This window comes from Heteronotia binoei, chromosome 13 (genome assembly GCF_032191835.1).
Source record: "Heteronotia binoei isolate CCM8104 ecotype False Entrance Well chromosome 13, APGP_CSIRO_Hbin_v1, whole genome shotgun sequence".
In the NCBI taxonomy this organism is placed as follows: domain Eukaryota; kingdom Metazoa; phylum Chordata; class Lepidosauria; order Squamata; family Gekkonidae; genus Heteronotia; species Heteronotia binoei.
Window position 1 is genome coordinate 67,620,341 of NC_083235.1, and position 15,960 is coordinate 67,636,300.

The 15,960-nt window shown below is 50.5% G+C and overlaps 1 protein-coding gene across 4 annotated transcripts in view; it reads left to right on the top strand.

Annotated features, from left to right (window-relative positions):
- Positions 1 to 15,960, top strand: part of TMEM94 (transmembrane protein 94) — a 146,448-nt gene that overhangs the window by 36,858 nt on the left and 93,630 nt on the right. For 3 of the 4 annotated variants that reach the window (XM_060251941.1, XM_060251940.1, XM_060251943.1), the window contains exon 1: positions 8,826 to 9,089. The exons of the other annotated variant lie outside the window; for it this stretch is intronic. In XM_060251941.1, coding sequence (XP_060107924.1) covers positions 8,841 to 9,089 — 249 coding nt within the window. In that variant the 5' untranslated portion in view covers positions 8,826 to 8,840. Of the gene's footprint in view, positions 1 to 8,825; positions 9,090 to 15,960 lie in introns of those variants that run through there. 4 annotated transcript variants of the gene reach the window in all.

A 15,960-nucleotide genomic window follows, 5' to 3' on the forward strand; every position in this document is an offset into this window, starting at 1 on the left:
GCCAGTTTGGTGTAGTGGTTAAGTGTGCGGACTCTTATCTGGGAGAACCGGGTTTGATTCCCCACTCCTCCACTTGCACCTGCTAGCATGGCCTTGGGTCAGCCATAGCTCTGGCAGAGGTTGTCCTTGAAAGGGCAGCTGCTGTGAGCGCCCTCTCCAGCCCCACCCACCTCACAGGGTGTCTGTTGTGGGGGAGGAAGGGAAAGGAGATTGTGAGCCGCTCTGAGACTCTTCGGAGTGGAGGGCGGGATATAAATCCAATATCTTCATCTACCTCACAAGGTGTCTGTTGGGGAGGAAGGGAAAGGAGATTGTGAGCCACTCTGAGACTCTTCGGAGTGGAGGGCGGGATATAAATCCAATATCTTCATCTACCTCACAGGGTGTCTGTTGTGGGGGAGGAAGGTAAAGGAGATTATGAGCCGCTCTGAGACTCTTCGGAGTGGAGGGCGGGATATAAATCCAATATCTTCATCTACCTCACAGGGTGTCTGTTGTGGGGGAGGAAGGTAAAGGAGATTATGAGCCGCTCTGAGACTCTTCGGAGTGGAGGGCGGGATATAAATCCAATATCTTCATCTACCTCACAGGGTGTCTGTTGTGGGGGAGGAAGGTAAAGGAGATTATGAGCCGCTCTGAGACTCTTCGGAGTGGAGGGCGGGATATAAATCCAATATCTTCATCTACCTCACAGGGTGTCTGTTGTGGGGGAGGAAGGTAAAGGAGATTATGAGCCGCTCTGAGACTCTTCGGAGTGGAGGGCGGGATATAAATCCAATATCTTCACCTACCTCACAGGGTGTCTGTTGTGGGGGAGGAAGGTAAAGGAGATTATGAGCCGCTCTGAGACTCTTCGGAGTGGAGGGCGGGATATAAATCCAGTATCTTCATCTTCTTCTCTTAATATAGATAGAGTGCCTCATTATGGATCTGCAGTTTATGCCCCGTAGCATGCTCATGCTTGTGGTGGTACATAATAAACACAGCACTCCCTTGCTCAGTTTGTTTACCTGTTTGATCTTGCAAATAAGGTGTCATGGGTGCTGGGGACCCTTCAGAGGAGGTTGAGTCTGATGAGGAAACTGTGCCCCTGCCACCTGCACCAGTGCCCCTGCCTCCTGCTGGAGAAGATCCCAGCCCCCCTGCCTCGCCCTCTCGGGTGGCTCGTGTGCGTGACCGCCTCCGGCAGGACCTCAGGGATCGGAGGAGGGCGGCACGCTCACAAGCAAGACGCTCCCTGAGCCCTGAGTTCTGAGAGGATTCTGGCCCTTCTAAGAGCAAGGATGCTTGAGTGGTAACAGGATCCTGGCTGCCTCCCTGAGCCAGCAATTAGCCCAAACGGGCAACAGCCAGCAGAGGGCTATATAGCTGTAGGCTTTGGGAGGAAGCTTTGTGGAAGCAACTAGTCATCTCCCTGACATTCTAGCATCCACTCCGGCTTGACTTTGGTTCCTGACTCCCTGACTTTGGCTTTGGACTTCTGGACTCCCTGACCTCGGCTTCTGGACCTCAGACCTGCGATACTTCTACAGTGATTCGGATTTGGCGCCTCGGACCCTCCTGCTTACTGGCTACAGACCTCGGACTGCCTCTGGACTTTGCCTGACCCGGCCCCAGCCGTGACAGATTGCTTCCACCGACAAACACCCACTCCACAGGATGGATGCTGAAGCAAGTGAAACCACAGAACTACTGGCTGCGCTCCAAGCCCAGGTACAGCAGCTAACACAGGCAGTAGTGCACTTGCAGCAACAACCTGCGGCCAGTGCTCCAGCCAAGTGCCCAGTTCCCCCACCTGACAGATTTGGGGGTGCCGTGGAAGAATTTCCTGCCTTCCTAGCACAGTGTCGGCTGTACTTTGAACTGAGAGCACGGGACTTCCTCAATGACAAAACCAAGGTGTGTTTCGTCATCAGTCTGTTAAAGGGGCAGGCGGCCAAATGGGCCACACCCTTACTGGTCGCGTCCTCTCCCCTACTGACTGATTACCAGGGGTTTGAGGCCCACCTGTCTGCTGCTTTCTCAAACCCAGTCCAAGCAGCCACAGCCAACCGGAAGATCAGGGCACTGAGACAAGGCAACTCCTCGGTGGCTCAATATGCCACTGAATTCAAGCTCCTGACCCAGGACTTGGCGTGGAATGAGGCTGCCCAGATGGACCAGTTTACTGAGGGGTTGGCAGAGGAGGTCCTGGATGAACTGGCCAGGGTGGAGCAGCCACTCACGCTCCAAGAACTTATCACCCTCTGCCTCCGCATCGATGGCCGCCTGGAAAGTCGCCCCCAAGCCAAGACCAGAGGGCGCCAGCTCCCTGCGCCGTGCTACCTGGCTCCTCGCCCGTCCCCAGCTAGTACCAGCACCAAGGATGAGCCTATGCAGCTTGGAGCTGCTCGACCCCGCCTGACCCCAGAGGAAAAGACCAGACGCCGCACACAGAATCTGTGCCTCTACTGCGGCACGGCAGGCCACTATGCCTCTGGCTGCCCTGCTAAGCATCGGATACCTGGACCTTCGCTGCCACCGCCGCCAAAAGGGCAGCCCCAGGCGTAAGTGGACCCCCCAGCCTGGGGCGACTAGCTGGGTCCTCCGAACAGCGGGCTGATACCCCAGGGCCATTCCTGCTACCAGTCAAACTCCGTCTGCCTGATGAACGCTGGCTGTTCGTGTATGCCATGCTGGACTCGGGAGCGGCCCACTGTTTTATAGATGCCGCCTTTGTGAAGCAGCACCAGATCCCTGTGCAGACAAAAGGGATTCCGTCGCTGGTGGAGGCTATTGACGGGCGCCTCCTCCGTTCTGGCCCCGTCACCCAGGAGACCTGTCCCATCACCTTCCACGTCCAGCAGCACCAAGAACAGCTGCGGTTTGATGTCGCCCGCATGCCTCGCTTCCCGCTGATTCTAGGCCTTTCCTGGCTGAAGCTGCACAACCCCATCGTGGACTGGGCCCAGCAGGAACTACGCTTCCGAGACCCATGCCCCCATCTGACTCCTCCCACCACTCTAGCAGCTGGCATCCCGAGTGGTGGTCCTCAGCTCCCTCAGAAGTATGTGGACTTTGCTGATGTCTTCGAAGAGACAGGAGCTGATCAGCTTCCCCCTCACCGGCCCTACGACTGTGCCATTGATTTGGTACCTGGGGCACCACTCCCGGTGGGGCGTCTGTACCCAATGTCGGAGCCGGAGTTGGCAGCTCTGCGAGACTTCCTGGACAAGAACCTGAAACGCGGATTCATCCGACCCTCAACCTCTCCCCTATCTGCTCCAGTGCTCTTCGTGAAGAAGAAAAGTGGGGAGCTCCGGCTGTGCAATGACTACCGGGCCCTGAACAAGATCACCATCCGCGACCGGTACCCTCTACCACTGATCCCTGAACTCTTGGATCGCCTAAAGGGGGCCCAAATCTACACCAAGCTGGACCTCCGTGGAGCGTACAATTTGGTGCGCATACGGCCCGGAGACGAATGGAAGACCGCGTTTGGGACCCGATACGGGCAGTACGAGCACCTGGTAATGCCCTTCGGACTGACCAATGCCCCCGCTGTCTTCCAGAGGTTCATGAATGACATATTCCGGGACCTGCTCGACCGCTTCACGATCATATACCTGGATGACATCCTAATTTACTCCCACAATCCTGCCCAGCACGCCGAGCACGTCCGCCAGGTCCTGCAGCGCCTACGAGCCCATGGTCTCTACGCCAAGCTGGAGAAGTGCGACTTCGACCTGCGCTCCGTCGAGTTCCTTGGGCACATCGTGTCACCGCAGGGGATCCTCATGGACCCGAAAAAAGTAGAAGCGGTCCTGACCTGGCAGGCTCCTCAGAATCGCAAAGACCTGCAGCGGTTCCTCGGTTTTGCCAACTACTATCGGCAATTCATCCTGGCCTACGCATCCCTGACCACACCCCTGACTCAACTACTCCGCCCCAAAGAACCCTTCCGCTGGTCCCCAGAGGCCGATAACGCCTTCTCCACCCTGAAGACTCGCTTTGCCACCGGGCCACTCCTGAGATACCCCGACCCCCAGCTTCCCTTTACGGTGGAAGCTGATGCCTCCAACGTGGCCCTGGGAGCAGTGCTGTCCCAGCGCGAGGAGCCGTCCCAGCCACTACAGCCCTGCGCCTATTACTCGCGGCAGCTCACTGCTGCAGAGAGGAACTATACCATCTGGGAGAGGGAGTTGCTCGCGATCAAGGCGGCGTTTGAGGTTTGGCGACATTACCTCGAAGGGGCTCGCCACCCTGTTCAAGTGCTCACCGATCACCGGAACTTGGAACACCTCCAGACCACCCGCCGTCTCAACCAGCGCCAGATCCGGTGGTCCCTATTCTTCTCTCGCTTCGACTTCCGGATCTCCTACATCCCCCATACCCAGAACCGGAAAGCAGATGCGCTCTCCCGGAAACCGGAATACGCCCCTGCCTCAACTGAGACCGCGCCCGCTGCTCCAATCCTGCCGCCCTCAGTATTTGCAGCCACCTCCACTTCACCAGCACTCGTGGAGGACATTCGGGCTAGCCAGGCCAATGATCCCTGGGTCCAGCAACACCTCCAGGCTCTCCAAGATGACCCAACAGGGGAGTTCACGACTCGAGGCGGCCTCTTGCTACACCGCGAACGCCTCTATGTGCCGCCCGGGCCCTTGCGGGCAGAAGTGCTACGCCTGACCCACGACTCATTACCCGCCGGGCACTTTGGACAGCATAAGACCACCCACTTGCTGACAAGGGAATTCTGGTGGCCACGAGTTCGCGCTGATGTTGCCCGCTATGTCAGCTCCTGTGACGTCTGCCGACGGGCCAAAGACATCCCAGCCAAACCCTCAGGGTTGCTGCAGCCCTTGCCCACATCTTCAGGACCCTGGGATACCATCTCGATGGACTTCATCACGGAACTTCCATGCTCCAAGGGTCAGACTTGTATCTGGGTGGTCGTTGACCTATTTACCAAGATGGCCCACTTTGTTCCGTGCCCGAAACTCCCCACAGCTCAGGAGACGGCCCAGCTTTACCTGCAACACATCTTTCGTCTGCATGGACTCCCAGCCCATCTGATCTCCGATCGGGGCCCTCAGTTCTCCTCTCGGTTCTGGCAAGCCCTCCATTCCAGCCTGGGTACTCGAGTGCACCTGTCCTCGGCCTACCACCCACAGACAGATGGCCAGACAGAGCGCACCAATGCCACGCTAGAGCAATATCTCCGCTGTTACACCTGTTACCAGCAGGATGACTGGACCACTCTATTGCCCCTAGCGGAGTTTGCATACAACAACGCGGTCCATTCATCCACCCAAATGACCCCGTTTGCTGCAACCTACGGGTACCACCCTCGGTTCTTCCCAGCGATCCTACCACCCACGAATGTCCCCGCCGTCGATGCCTACCTGCAAGAACTCCGTGCCAGCCAAGACTTGCTCCGAGAGCAGCTACAGCAAGCCAAGGAGGCATATAAACGGGCTGCGGACCGAAAGAGGCAAGAAGGCCCTCCAGTGCAGCCGGGGGATCAGGTGTGGCTCTCAACTCGCTACCTGCGCCGGCCTGGTCGGTCTCACAAGCTGGATGCACGGTTCATTGGACCCTACCCCGTCGTTGAACAAATAAACCCCGTCGCCTTCAGGCTCCAGTTGCCACCCCACCTCCGCATTCACCCCGTGTTTCATCGCTCCCTCCTTGTTCCGGCTGCACCCCCTGACCCAGCTCGGACTCCTTCCCCACCGCCGCCACCACCAGTGTTGGTGGATGACGAGGAAGAATATGAGGTGCGCCAGATCCTGGACTCCCGGTACCATCGTGGAGGCCTCCAGTACCTGGTGGACTGGGAGGGATACGGCCCAGAAGACCGGTCTTGGGAGCCCGAGGACAATCTTCATGCCCCGGACTTGGTGCACCAGTTCCACAACGACCACCCCGACCTTCCAGGTCCCTCGACGGAGGGGGGCCCTGGGGGGGGGATAGTGTCATGGGTGCTGGGGACCCTTCAGAGGAGGTTGAGTCTGATGAGGAAACTGTGCCCCTGCCACCTGCACCAGTGCCCCTGCCTCCTGCTGGAGAAGATCCCAGCCCCCCTGCCTCGCCCTCTCGGGTGGCTCGTGTGCGTGACCGCCTCCAGCAGGACCTCAGGGATCGGAGGAGGGCGGCACGCTCACAAGCAAGACGCTCCCTGAGCCCTGAGTTCTGAGAGGATTCTGGCCCTTCTAAGAGCAAGGATGCTTGAGTGGTAACAGGATCCTGGCTGCCTCCCTGAGCCAGCAATTAGCCCAAACGGGCAACAGCCAGCAGAGGGCTATATAGCTGTAGGCTTTGGGAGGAAGCTTTGTGGAAGCAACTAGTCATCTCCCTGACATTCTAGCATCCACTCCGGCTTGACTTTGGTTCCTGACTCCCTGACTTTGGCTTTGGACTTCTGGACTCCCTGACCTCGGCTTCTGGACCTCAGACCTGCGATACTTCTACAGTGATTCGGATTTGGCGCCTCGGACCCTCCTGCTTACTGGCTACAGACCTCGGACTGCCTCTGGACTTTGCCTGACCCGGCCCCAGCCGTGACATAAGGGTAGGAACATGATTATGGTTGCTCTACAAGATACCTTTTTTCCTTGTGTGGGAATGTTATTCCCTTCACTACTGCCCAGTCTTAGTAGGGTCACCTGTGTTTTGCTTGTGTTGCCTGTCTGGGCTAGCAGATTGTCACACGTAAGGAGATAGCTGATCTCATCTGTTTGACCCCCGTAAGTTATTTCTATTTATGATCAATGGCTGTATCGTGCTGTGTATGTTTAAACAGAACTGGTTACTTCTTGGAACGTAGGTGGGAAATGAAAACAATAATTGTATTTTATGTAACTTAAAATTTTTTTTTGGGGGGGGGGGATATTTTTTGTATTTTGAACGTTTGATTGTGTGTATGTGTTTGTGCACCTGGAAGTCATGGTGACCTCTGGTGACTGACCTTTCTGGGGGCCTGGAGGATATTCAGAGAGGTGGCTGCATAAAGCCTGCCCCGCCTCCTGACTGCTGGTATTTTAAGGGGGTCTCCCATCCAGGTACTTGCTGGAGTTGGCCCTTCTTAGCTTCTGAGATCTGATGAGAGCGGGCTTGACTGGGCTATGCAGATCAGGGCGTATCTAACTTAACTTTAAAAGACATAACAGGCATTTGTGCTTTCTGTTTAGCTGGAAAAATCTCAAATGTGTTGTGTGCTGGGGCTGATTGATACGGAAAAGCATCTTTGGCGATAAAGGAATTGCCAGCGGAAGACGGTGGTGGAGTTTGAAGGTTCAAGTTGACTCCTCAGTCTGATGGACCACTTTGCTCTGTTCTTTGTTCCATACCTTGTTGAGTCTTCTGTTCAGGATGTGGTTAGTGAGCTAATGGTACAGTTCTAATAGAATGGGGGATCCTCCTGTGTGAGTGCACACAGGTACACAAATGCGTTTTTCCCATTTTCAAAGTACTGCCCGTGTGTTTCAGTTTAGTGTGAACCCGTAAGTATGTTTAGGTACCCATTGGTTGGGGACTTAGGCCCCGACAAATGTGATAGCCTGTTAACTCCCCATTGAAACAGCATCTTCATCAGGGATATCCCCCCCCCCTTTGATTCCTGTCCTAGCACTTCCAAGCTTGGCTAATTGAAGGGTTGGAGAGGCTCTCTCTGTGACCACGGGTATCTTTCTTTACAGTGGCCATGTTCTGCTAGGCTTCAAGTCCATTTTTTTCCTGAGCAGCTGTCTATGCAAACAGAACATCAAAAACAGCCGCCTAAGCAAAACGATGGAAGGCATACACCTGAGCCGTAATGTGCCTTTTCCCAGAGGTGGTATGGCGAGGCTACCTTTTCAAGGAGCTTGCAGAAAAGAAGTTTCTTTTGCAGGGATATGCCTGAAACAATTCATTACTTGTTTGCAGGGGAAGCAAGTGGTATCCTTGTTCGTGAGGTGCAGAAACATCCGTGTGGCCTTAAATCGATGACAAGAGTTTTCTCTGAGCTTTTTGCTGTTACTTTTGTGCAAGATCTGGATCTGATTTTACCTGGATTATAATATCAGCAAAGGCCTCAAAGCAGAGAGGATAGTATGAGTATTCCACACAGGTTCCTATCTGTGTCACCTGATCGGATACAGATAGGCTGAGATAAGGAACGGATGTGCTTCCTGTTATCTTTTGCCACCTATGTCTCTTATCCCCCCCCCCCCCTTTTTGGTTCCTTTTGGAATCTCAGCGGGTGGCAAGCCCCAGACACAATAGGTAGCTATTAATAACCTGCAGCGCACCTTCTGCTGGAGTCGCCTCCTGAGTCTCCATGAATATTTGATGCTTGGAGGGGGGTTTCGCTGCTCTCCTCCATCCGGATTCCTACTGGGAAACCCTGCCGGGAGCAAGAGGCTGGTGCAGGAGAGAGCGAGAATTACTTAGCTCAGCAAATTGAAGGCCTCTTGTATCCCCCTTGAATTATTGAGATCATTGCCTTTAGAAAGAAATAGTTTGGCATCCGGACTGTGAGATTTGGCAATACGTGACTGCGTAGCCATTCACAGACTTTCTCATTTGCTAAATTAATCCTCCTCCTGTCCAATCCAGCCTTCCTTTCTCTGCCTTTATGGCTAGCGCTGGTGTTTCCTTACCATATCATACATTTTTTGACACCAGCCGTATTTTGAATGTGAGGCTGTTCTCTGCTAGCATCGCTCCTTGCTTGATTGTACACCGCCTTCCTTCTATGCAGGTATTTTGTGGAATGCCTGGCTCTGGCTCCCTCCTTCTTGTGAACCTGTGGTACGTGATTGGGAAGAGCTTCCTCCTCTGTCATTTCTCATCCCTCCCTTTCTCATCCCACAGCCAGCATGCAGCAGTGTGACTGGCAACAGGCTGAATTAATCAGTGGCTTCGTGCTTCACTCTGCCGTCCCTGTCTCTCTTTTTTCTGCAGCGTTGCGCTCTGCTCGCTCTCTCCCTCTCTATTGCTCTCTGCATCTCTCTGGGCAGCAGCACTGGAAGTTGCCGTTCGAGGTTCCAAGCAGTGCAACGATACTAGCCCAGATGCTTTTTAAACAGACAGATTTCTGGATGTCCCAGACCGCCAAAAGTGGCAAAGTAAGTTTATCTTTCACACTGTCTTCTCTTTTCTTAACATTTGAATTCAAGATGGCTTTCCCCCCTGCATCTTTTCCTCAGCCACTGATGTATAAAGGGCTTCATTAAATGAGTTGGTCCATGACAGGGACTTGGCTTTGTTCGTGTTTCACTTTGGTGCGGTTATTCTGTGTAAATGGAGAATTTCAGATCCAAGTACATTAGATGGGTTTGTCGTGCTTTGTGTTAGTAAATCCTTCTGTGCTATCTCTTTTTCAAATGTGTCTGAGCATTGCACCACCAAATGCCCCCTCCTGTAGGTATACTTGTTGGGGGGGGGGAGGTATGGCATAAACTCGTAAGGATTATGCATGCTAAATATCCTATATCTAGAGAGCTGCTATGTATGCTCAGAAGAAACAAATGTTGTAGCAATTATCCATCCTTGCAGGTTAATAAATCTGGGATCACATGCAGTTTGGGGAAGAACTGTGTGTGTGTTTGTGTTTGTGTGTGTGTATAATTTCTGACTGTACCCACATTTTTCTCCTGAATTAGGGAGAAATATATGCTTGAAAATTACATTATGTAATAAGTCTTGTAAACATAGCCCAAACACCAATCCCTGTGGCACGTATGTTAGACCTGTAGAGATCTAGCTCCTGGGTGATCTGTAAGAGCAAGAAGGGCCAGAGGGACAAACTGGAGATGCTGCAGAGCACACTGTCGCCTGTGGGGACTGTCTCTTCTCTTGACGCTCTTAGGATGAAGAGGAGGGAGGGAGGGAGCTAATGAAGGCTGAAGTTTGCATTATTGGCACCAAAGGCTTCTTCTGACGATTGGCATTCCAATTTTCTGCTTCTTGTCCAGTTGTTTGAAACAGTTTGTACTTATCCTAGAGATATATCGAGCATCCTGCACAGATGTGGTTGGTTAGTCAAGCCGTGTGTATGCTAGTAGACCCTCCTTTTAATGTTTAATTGTCATAATCATCACATGTAAAGGCTCTCTGATTTTAAAGAACAAGGAGATGTACCGTAAATCATTGTTTGCAGAAGAATTTCCACAGTCACAAGCTTCTGGAGTGTGTAGAGCTTCCTTGCCAGAGAGAAATAAGAGACTTTCAGTTTACCTTTACAGCTTGCTCCTGAAACTTTGCAGCATTGCTCCTTTTCAGGTTCTGCAGATATAATCCATTGAGGAAGAGCCAACATATAGACTTCCTTGGGTTTCCCAAGGTGACTGGTGGCCAGCCTTTCTGGCAAGTGTCCTACAAATAAAATCCCTAGTGTATGTATTAATGCATGCTAAGTATATAGTCCTCTGTCCCATGCCTTGGTGTGACTTTGCCTTTAGTCTACTGAAAGAGGGAGCCGGCACAGCATGGGTCTGAAGAGGTAGGCGGGCGTGCCACAGTTTGGCTACTTAGTAAGTCGTTATCTGCTGCTGCTAGTAGTAACATGGGACGTAAGTTACTTGAACTGTTGCAGGTTATTATAGTATTTCTACTCTGCATGCTAAACTGTTGCATACTGTTATTATATTTCTACTCTTCATGCTAAGCGTATGTACTCTGTAATGGGGCACAGTGTGGTTTACTGCCCAGCCTACATAAATAACCTTTTTCTCTAGGGGAAAAATAATATGAACGTTTCACATAAATGATGAAGATAAGAAGGGGACATGCTCATCCCCGCCTGGTGCCAAGGCTGAATCTCGTGCCTTGGTGACTTTGGGTGTGCAAGTGCAGAATGTGGAATGCATGGGAAAAAAAGACTTGGCTGCTTTCTTGTCATTTCCAAAACTGCTTCCAAAGGCTGCCATGTGGATCTGCTTCTGGTTCTAATGAACCCCAAAGCTGCCAAGTCCAGCTCCCTTTTATAACAGATTACTGAGAATGGCGTTTGCTTTTGCCAGTGGGCAGCGGGACTTGTTTTCCCATCACTATAAAAAGGGACTGTGCTGCAGGCTTGATGGCAACTAAATTTGACATCTGATGGTCTGCGATGGTATGATGCATGATGCGCTGCTTTTCTCTGGAGAACTACCGTAACACGGAAGAAGTTTTGACGGAGCCCTAGGGGCAAGGTTAGAAGGGCAGATTGGGGGTGGGCATGGAGGCAGCCAGCGCCATCAAACTTGCCTGCCCACTGGTCTTACTTGTCTTTTCCTCTTAAATCTACTGCACTAACCTTCCCCTGCACTCGCTCACATGTTCAGCAAGATAGTGGAAACTGCATACTGATCATACTGACAATGGGAAGGAATTTCAATATTCCCACACCCAGCGAAAAGGGAAGAAACACCCAGATGCCTGAAGATTTGATACTGGTGCTTGGGACTGCTGATCCTGGGAAAGAATAAGCTAATGTTCAGTCTGCTGCATTGGAATTTGATTATTTTGGGAGGGGGTGTGTGCGTGTCCAAGACAAGCCCTGTCCTTTAATGCAAAAATGATATCCTTGAGAGATGGCAAATGGGAGTGAATAATACCTATTTACTATTAAGATGGGTACCAGTCTGATTGTTTTGCCTCCCCACCCCCCATAACTGTTAGGTAACTCCTACTGTAGAGAGTGTAGTTGTCAAAGTAACTCCCACGTGTATCCATTATGTCTCAGAGGGACCTGATCTCTGTAACAGCTCTAACAGAACACACCATAACGATATTAGATGAATATAATTTTCTTTCTACATGAGAGGAATACAAAACAAGCTTGTCAGCATGCAGTTAGTTTTTCATCTTGCCAGGGCAGATAACCTTTTTTTTTTTTAATGTAGACCTTCATGGTGGGACAAACTTAACACAATCCCGGATTGCATCAGAATCCTGCCTTGACTCCAGGGACCTGCATTGTCTGGGGAAAAAATGTGTAGGAAGTAGAAAGCTGCAGTATTTCCCCCTAAATTAACTGGTTTAGCTAACATTCCCTGAGGGGGGGAGGGCTTAATCAAAGGTAATATTAGTGATTGTAATGCAACATTTCTAACTTTTTAACCCAGGATCAGGTTGTAGCATAACATGCCCCTTTTCTCCAGTTCCTTTTCTTTTCCACAGAAACCTATCCCAACCGTTGCTTGTTCTGATGTAGGAGAAAGCACCTCAGCTCGGAGAGTCAGTTTGGTGTAGTGGTTAAGTGTGCGGACTTTTATCTGGGAGAGCCGGGTTTGATTCCCCACTCCTCCACTTGCACCTGCTAGCATGGCCTTGGGTCAGCCATAGCTCTGGTAGGAGTTGTCCTTGAAAGGGCAGCTGCTGTGAGAGCCCTCTCAGCCCCACCCACCTCACAGGGTGTCTGTTGTGGGGGAGGAAGGTAAAGGAGATTGTGAGCCGCTCTGAGACTCTTCGGAATGGAGGGCGGGATATAAATCCAATATCTTCATCTACCTCACAGGGTGTCTGTTGTGGGGGAGGAAGGTAAAGGAGATTGTGAGCCGCTCTGAGACTCTTCGGATTGGAGGGCGGGATATAAATCCAATATCTTCATCTACCTCACAGGGTGTCTGTTGTGGGGAAGGAAGGTAAAGGAGACTGTGAGCCGCTCTGAGACTCTTCGGAGTGGGGGGCGGGATATAAATCCAATATCTTCATCTACCTCACAGGGTGTCTGTTGTGGGGGAGGAAGGTAAAGGAGATTGTGAGCCGCTCTGAGACTCTTCGGAGTGGAGGGCGGGATATAAATCCAATATCTTCATCTACCTCACAGGGTGTCTGTTGTGGGGGGTGGGGAAGGTAAAGGAGATTGTGAGCCGCTCTGAGACTCTTTGGAGTGGAGGGCGGGATATAAATCCAATATCTTCATCTACCTCACAGGGTGTCTGTTGTGGGGAAGGAAGGTAAAGGAGATTGTGAGCCGCTCTGAGACTCTTCGGAGTGGGGGGCGGGATATAAATCCAATATCTTCATCTACCTCACAGGGTGTCTGTTGTGGGGGAGGAAGGGAAAGGAGATTGTGAGCCGCTCTGAGACTCTTCGGAGTGGGGGGCGGGATATAAATCCAATATCTTCATCTACCTCACAGGGTGTCTGTTGTGGGGGAGGAAGGGAAAGGAGATTGTGAGCCGCTCTGAGACTCTTCGGAGTGGAGGGCGGGATATAAATCCAATGTCTTCTTCTTCTTGTCTTGAAAACCCTGTGAGGGGTTGCAGCAAGTCCATTGCAGCTTGACAGCACTTTATGATGATGAGAGGAGATGATGATGTTGATTAGCATTAATGTCGACTATGTTTAATGCTAATTAAAGTTTGCCTGTAACAAAGATTTGAAATGGCCTTGTTAAAAACGAAATTGATTGAACACCATCCATGGTTAACACTCATGCTGACATTACATTCTGGGGATTTATGCACAGCAAGGTTGAGATTGTTGTGCTTACATCGACCCAGAGTTTCTGTTTGAATGTATGTTCATTTTCCTCTTTATTAAAAGACTGCTTATCTGCAAAGACCTTTATAGCACGAGAATCTGATTCTACAGCTTTCTGAATACTAGCGATGGAATCTGAGGACCAGTTCAGAGGGCCAGACAGTTCTTGGTGTTCTAAAGTGGCCTATGCCATTTTAGAATGCGGGTGAATGGTGTTCCCAAATGCTACTGTTTGCCAAGCCTTTTCGAAAGCTATTGTATTTTGAGGAAGAGAGTCAAGCCTAGCCTACTTTCTGCGATAGGCTAGTTTTCCATGCCAAACTTTGGATTATGCAGTTCCCCATTTACATGCAGTCCTAGGAGGACTATGCTGCATGCTTGCTTATGTACATTTAAGTAGCTATATTTCTGAAAATGCAGTCCCAGGCAGTTGTTAGGAGGGGCGAATGCGCCACTTTGGCCTTTGATACTGCAATGCTTTTGTGTTTTATTGGGCCTGATGGAAGAAAACCAGTCGATCTCTTCCATCCTTTTCAATCCAGGTTTGCCCAGATGGCAGCGTTCTGCCTTTGGGTATTATCATGCACAACAGGCAGTGTCCCCAGGAGAGGCTGGGGGATCCATATGCTCATCCTGGAAAGACTGCTGGTAGACAGCACAGCTTGTACTGGTCTCTGGCAACCATAAGGGATACACCGTCCAAATGTGGGCTGAAGATTTAGACTCCGGCAGGTTTGTTAGGAGGTATCCAGACCACCAGAGTTGTGGGCATGAGTCCTGTAGCTGTCCATACAAGGAGAAGTAATAATAGTTCTTCTGGGATCTTTCACTGTTTGTTCTCCACTTTGAAGGATTTTGGTTTTTTTCACCACTCGAATTGCTTGGAATGTTCGAAGAGCTCAGAATGTCTCTGAATCTGGAGGTTCAGTGTAGCTGTTCTGACTTACAGCTGCTGAGAAAGTTGTCCTCTGTGAATTTGTGCAAGATTCCTTTAAAACCAGATAACAGTGTGTTTTGGCAGGGAGTTGCATAAGACTGTGGTTCCCAGCCTTTTTGGTATGGTGACTCACGAGTCCAAATTTACTTGGTAGGTGACCCTTCCAGGGTTGACCCAGGGTTTTTCGGCACCTGAGGCAGGCCGTGACCTTGGCACCCAGATAGTTCAGCATTCCATTTTCTACAGCAGCTAACCCCAAATAAATGGCATTCCGTCATACACAGTCTGTGCATATGGAGGTTACATTCCAGCTTTTGACAGCCCTCTCCTTCTCCATTACTGCCTCTAGTCCCTCCCCCCCAGATTCTAAGAAACTCCTTCTAGTAACCAGCATGACACATTTTACTTGATCAACATGCATATCCAGTGAACAAAAAATATCAACTGATGTATGACATGGAAGATACTGTTTCTAACATAAGAACATAAGAGAAGCCATGTTAGATCAGGCCAATGGCCCATCCAGTCCAACACTCTATGTCACACAGTGGCAAATTTTTTGTGTGGCTAATAGCCACTGATGGACCTCTGCTCCATATTTTTATCTAAACCCCTCTTGAAGGTGGCTATGCTTGTGGCCGCCACCACCTCCTGTGGCAGTGAATTCCACATGTTAATCACCCTTTGGGTGAAGAAGTACTTCCTTTTATCCGTTTTAACCTGTCTGCTCAGCAATTTCATCGAATGCCCACGAGTATTGTGAGAAAGGGAGAAAAGTACTTCTTTCTCTACTTTCTCCATCCTATGCATTATCTTATAAACCTCTATCATGTCACCCCGCAGTCGACGTTTCGCCAAGCTAAAGAGCCCCAAGCGTTTCAACCTTTCTTCATAGGGAAAGTGTTCCAGCCCTTTAATCATTCTAGTTGCCCTTTTCTGGACTTTCTCCAATGCTATAATATCCTTTTTGAGGTGCGGCAACCAGAACTGCACACAGTACTCCAAATGTCCCATCTTGTTCTAGGGTCCCATCTTGGTTTCTACAATACAAGAGAGAGTAATGGAAAGGGTAGGGGCAGCCAGTAGGGAGGGCAGGCCCATGACATCGTTCAGAGGCTTTGCAAACCCACCTTTGGGTCCCGACCCACAGGTTAGGAAACGCTGGTATAAGTTAACTATGCATACTATGGTGAATTATTTTCTTCTATCCGGAATTTACTGCATGACACATTTTACTTATTTTCTTCTATCTGAATTATTTTCTTCTATCCGGAATTTACTGCCAGTTACTGCTGCTGCTCCTCCTCCTAGGTGCACAACTTCATACTTCATTAAATTGGCCCAGACCAAAAAAAGTGAATGTTCAGTATACAGATATATGTACACATGTTGGGGATATGAATTGTGGGGTAAAAGGTGACAAAATGCATTAAAAGTCATGTCATCCCTCTTGCATTTCATGGCCTTTTAATTCCATTCTTCAGTTTCTGCCCTGTATGTGTACCTACACATGGTCTCTAGCCCTTAGAAGCTTATGCCACAGTAAAGCTATTAGTTCTTGGGTGCCACTAGGATCTTTTTTGTTTTTA